This window comes from Temnothorax curvispinosus, unplaced genomic scaffold (assembly GCF_003070985.1).
Source record: "Temnothorax curvispinosus isolate PA1 unplaced genomic scaffold, ASM307098v1 QBEX01015912.1, whole genome shotgun sequence".
In the NCBI taxonomy this organism is placed as follows: Eukaryota; Metazoa; Arthropoda; class Insecta; order Hymenoptera; family Formicidae; genus Temnothorax; species Temnothorax curvispinosus.
This window is the reverse complement of record NW_020225692.1, coordinates 1-1,186: the sequence shown is the minus strand read 5'-3', so window position 1 is coordinate 1,186 and position 1,186 is coordinate 1. Positions and strand designations below refer to the sequence as shown.

The following is a 1,186-nucleotide window of genomic DNA, read 5'->3' as shown; positions in this document are numbered from 1 at the left end:
TTTAAAAGGAGAAAAAGACGTGTGCATCCACATACGCCTTTTGGAGAGAGAGAGCAAAAGACGCGAAGCGTAAGAAATAGCTTAGATAAACCGAAAAGCTGCGAGCTGAAGTAAAGAAACGGGAGACGGATCTTCAGGTTGTACTTTTGGGGTAAACGGGAGAATCGTTTGCTTTAGAGGAAATCATGGCACACGTGGAGGTCCCGATGGGGGAGATGCAGGACCTACCAGAAAAACATAAATCTACGAACGGGTAATGAACGTGCAATTTCTTTTTAGATATGCATTAGGCTTTATCTAACTTAACCTATAAGCAAACGTCACACTGCGTTGACGCAGAGAGAGAGAGATCACAATTTAATTAGCTTATTATTACGGATATATTAATCATTATATTTTAATCAACGTGGGTAATTCAAGCGATATTTTGCGAAAATAATTTTGATTTGTTGAACAAGCAATTGGAAGAGCAGACTAGAAAATCAAGATGTAACATCTGTTATCTGATTTGTATTGTATTATTCGATCTTTCTGCTTACGTTATTTCGCAGATTTGAATTTCTGCAACTACCCCAGCTTCCACTTGGACAGATAGGCTATCCTCAGGCCCACGATTGGATCGAACACAGGAAGGCGAATGTTCGGCCATGGTCGTTATTCCTTAATACGAACAACATCAGACCGCCGCCTAACATAAGCAGACTGAGCAAACGGATTGTGAAGAATATTGAATACTTCCAGAGCAATTATTTGTTTGTATTTATTGGATTAGTGATATACTGCTTGTAAGTACTTTATTTTTATTTATGTCCATTTCTATCAACGCAGGTTAATTTTGATCTTGGTTTAACTTACCTGTCATCTTTTCCTAGTTCTAAAAGTTACAAAAAGATAGAAAGTAAGTTAAACCGAGATTAGAAGTTAATCTGCATTGGTAGAAATAGGCATTAGTGTTTATTTATAAGAAGATGCACCTAATTATAATTTAATTGATTAATTATTTCAATGTGATTTTTTGATATGGCAGTATGTGACAAAATCTGTAATTTTCTTTTTTTAGAATTACCTCACCTTTGTTGCTGCTGACAGTTGTCGCCTCTCTCGGGATATGTTACAAGCTGTCTCAGCGGCATTCGAGGCAGGAATTGATGGTGCTGAATCATAGATTAACCCTGGCGCAAGTGTA

General features: G+C 37.3%; 1 protein-coding gene across 1 annotated transcript; it reads left to right on the top strand.

Moving 5' to 3' along the window:
* Positions 1-6: 6 nt before the first annotated feature.
* LOC112466146 (prenylated Rab acceptor protein 1) lies at positions 7-1,181 on the top strand (the record flags this gene model as incomplete). Its single annotated transcript, XM_025034070.1, has 3 exons — positions 7-253; positions 552-785; positions 1,061-1,181. Coding segments are annotated over exons 1-3 (423 nt in total), but the record flags the coding sequence as incomplete, so codon positions are not given.
* Between the last annotated feature and the right edge of the window lie 5 nt (positions 1,182-1,186).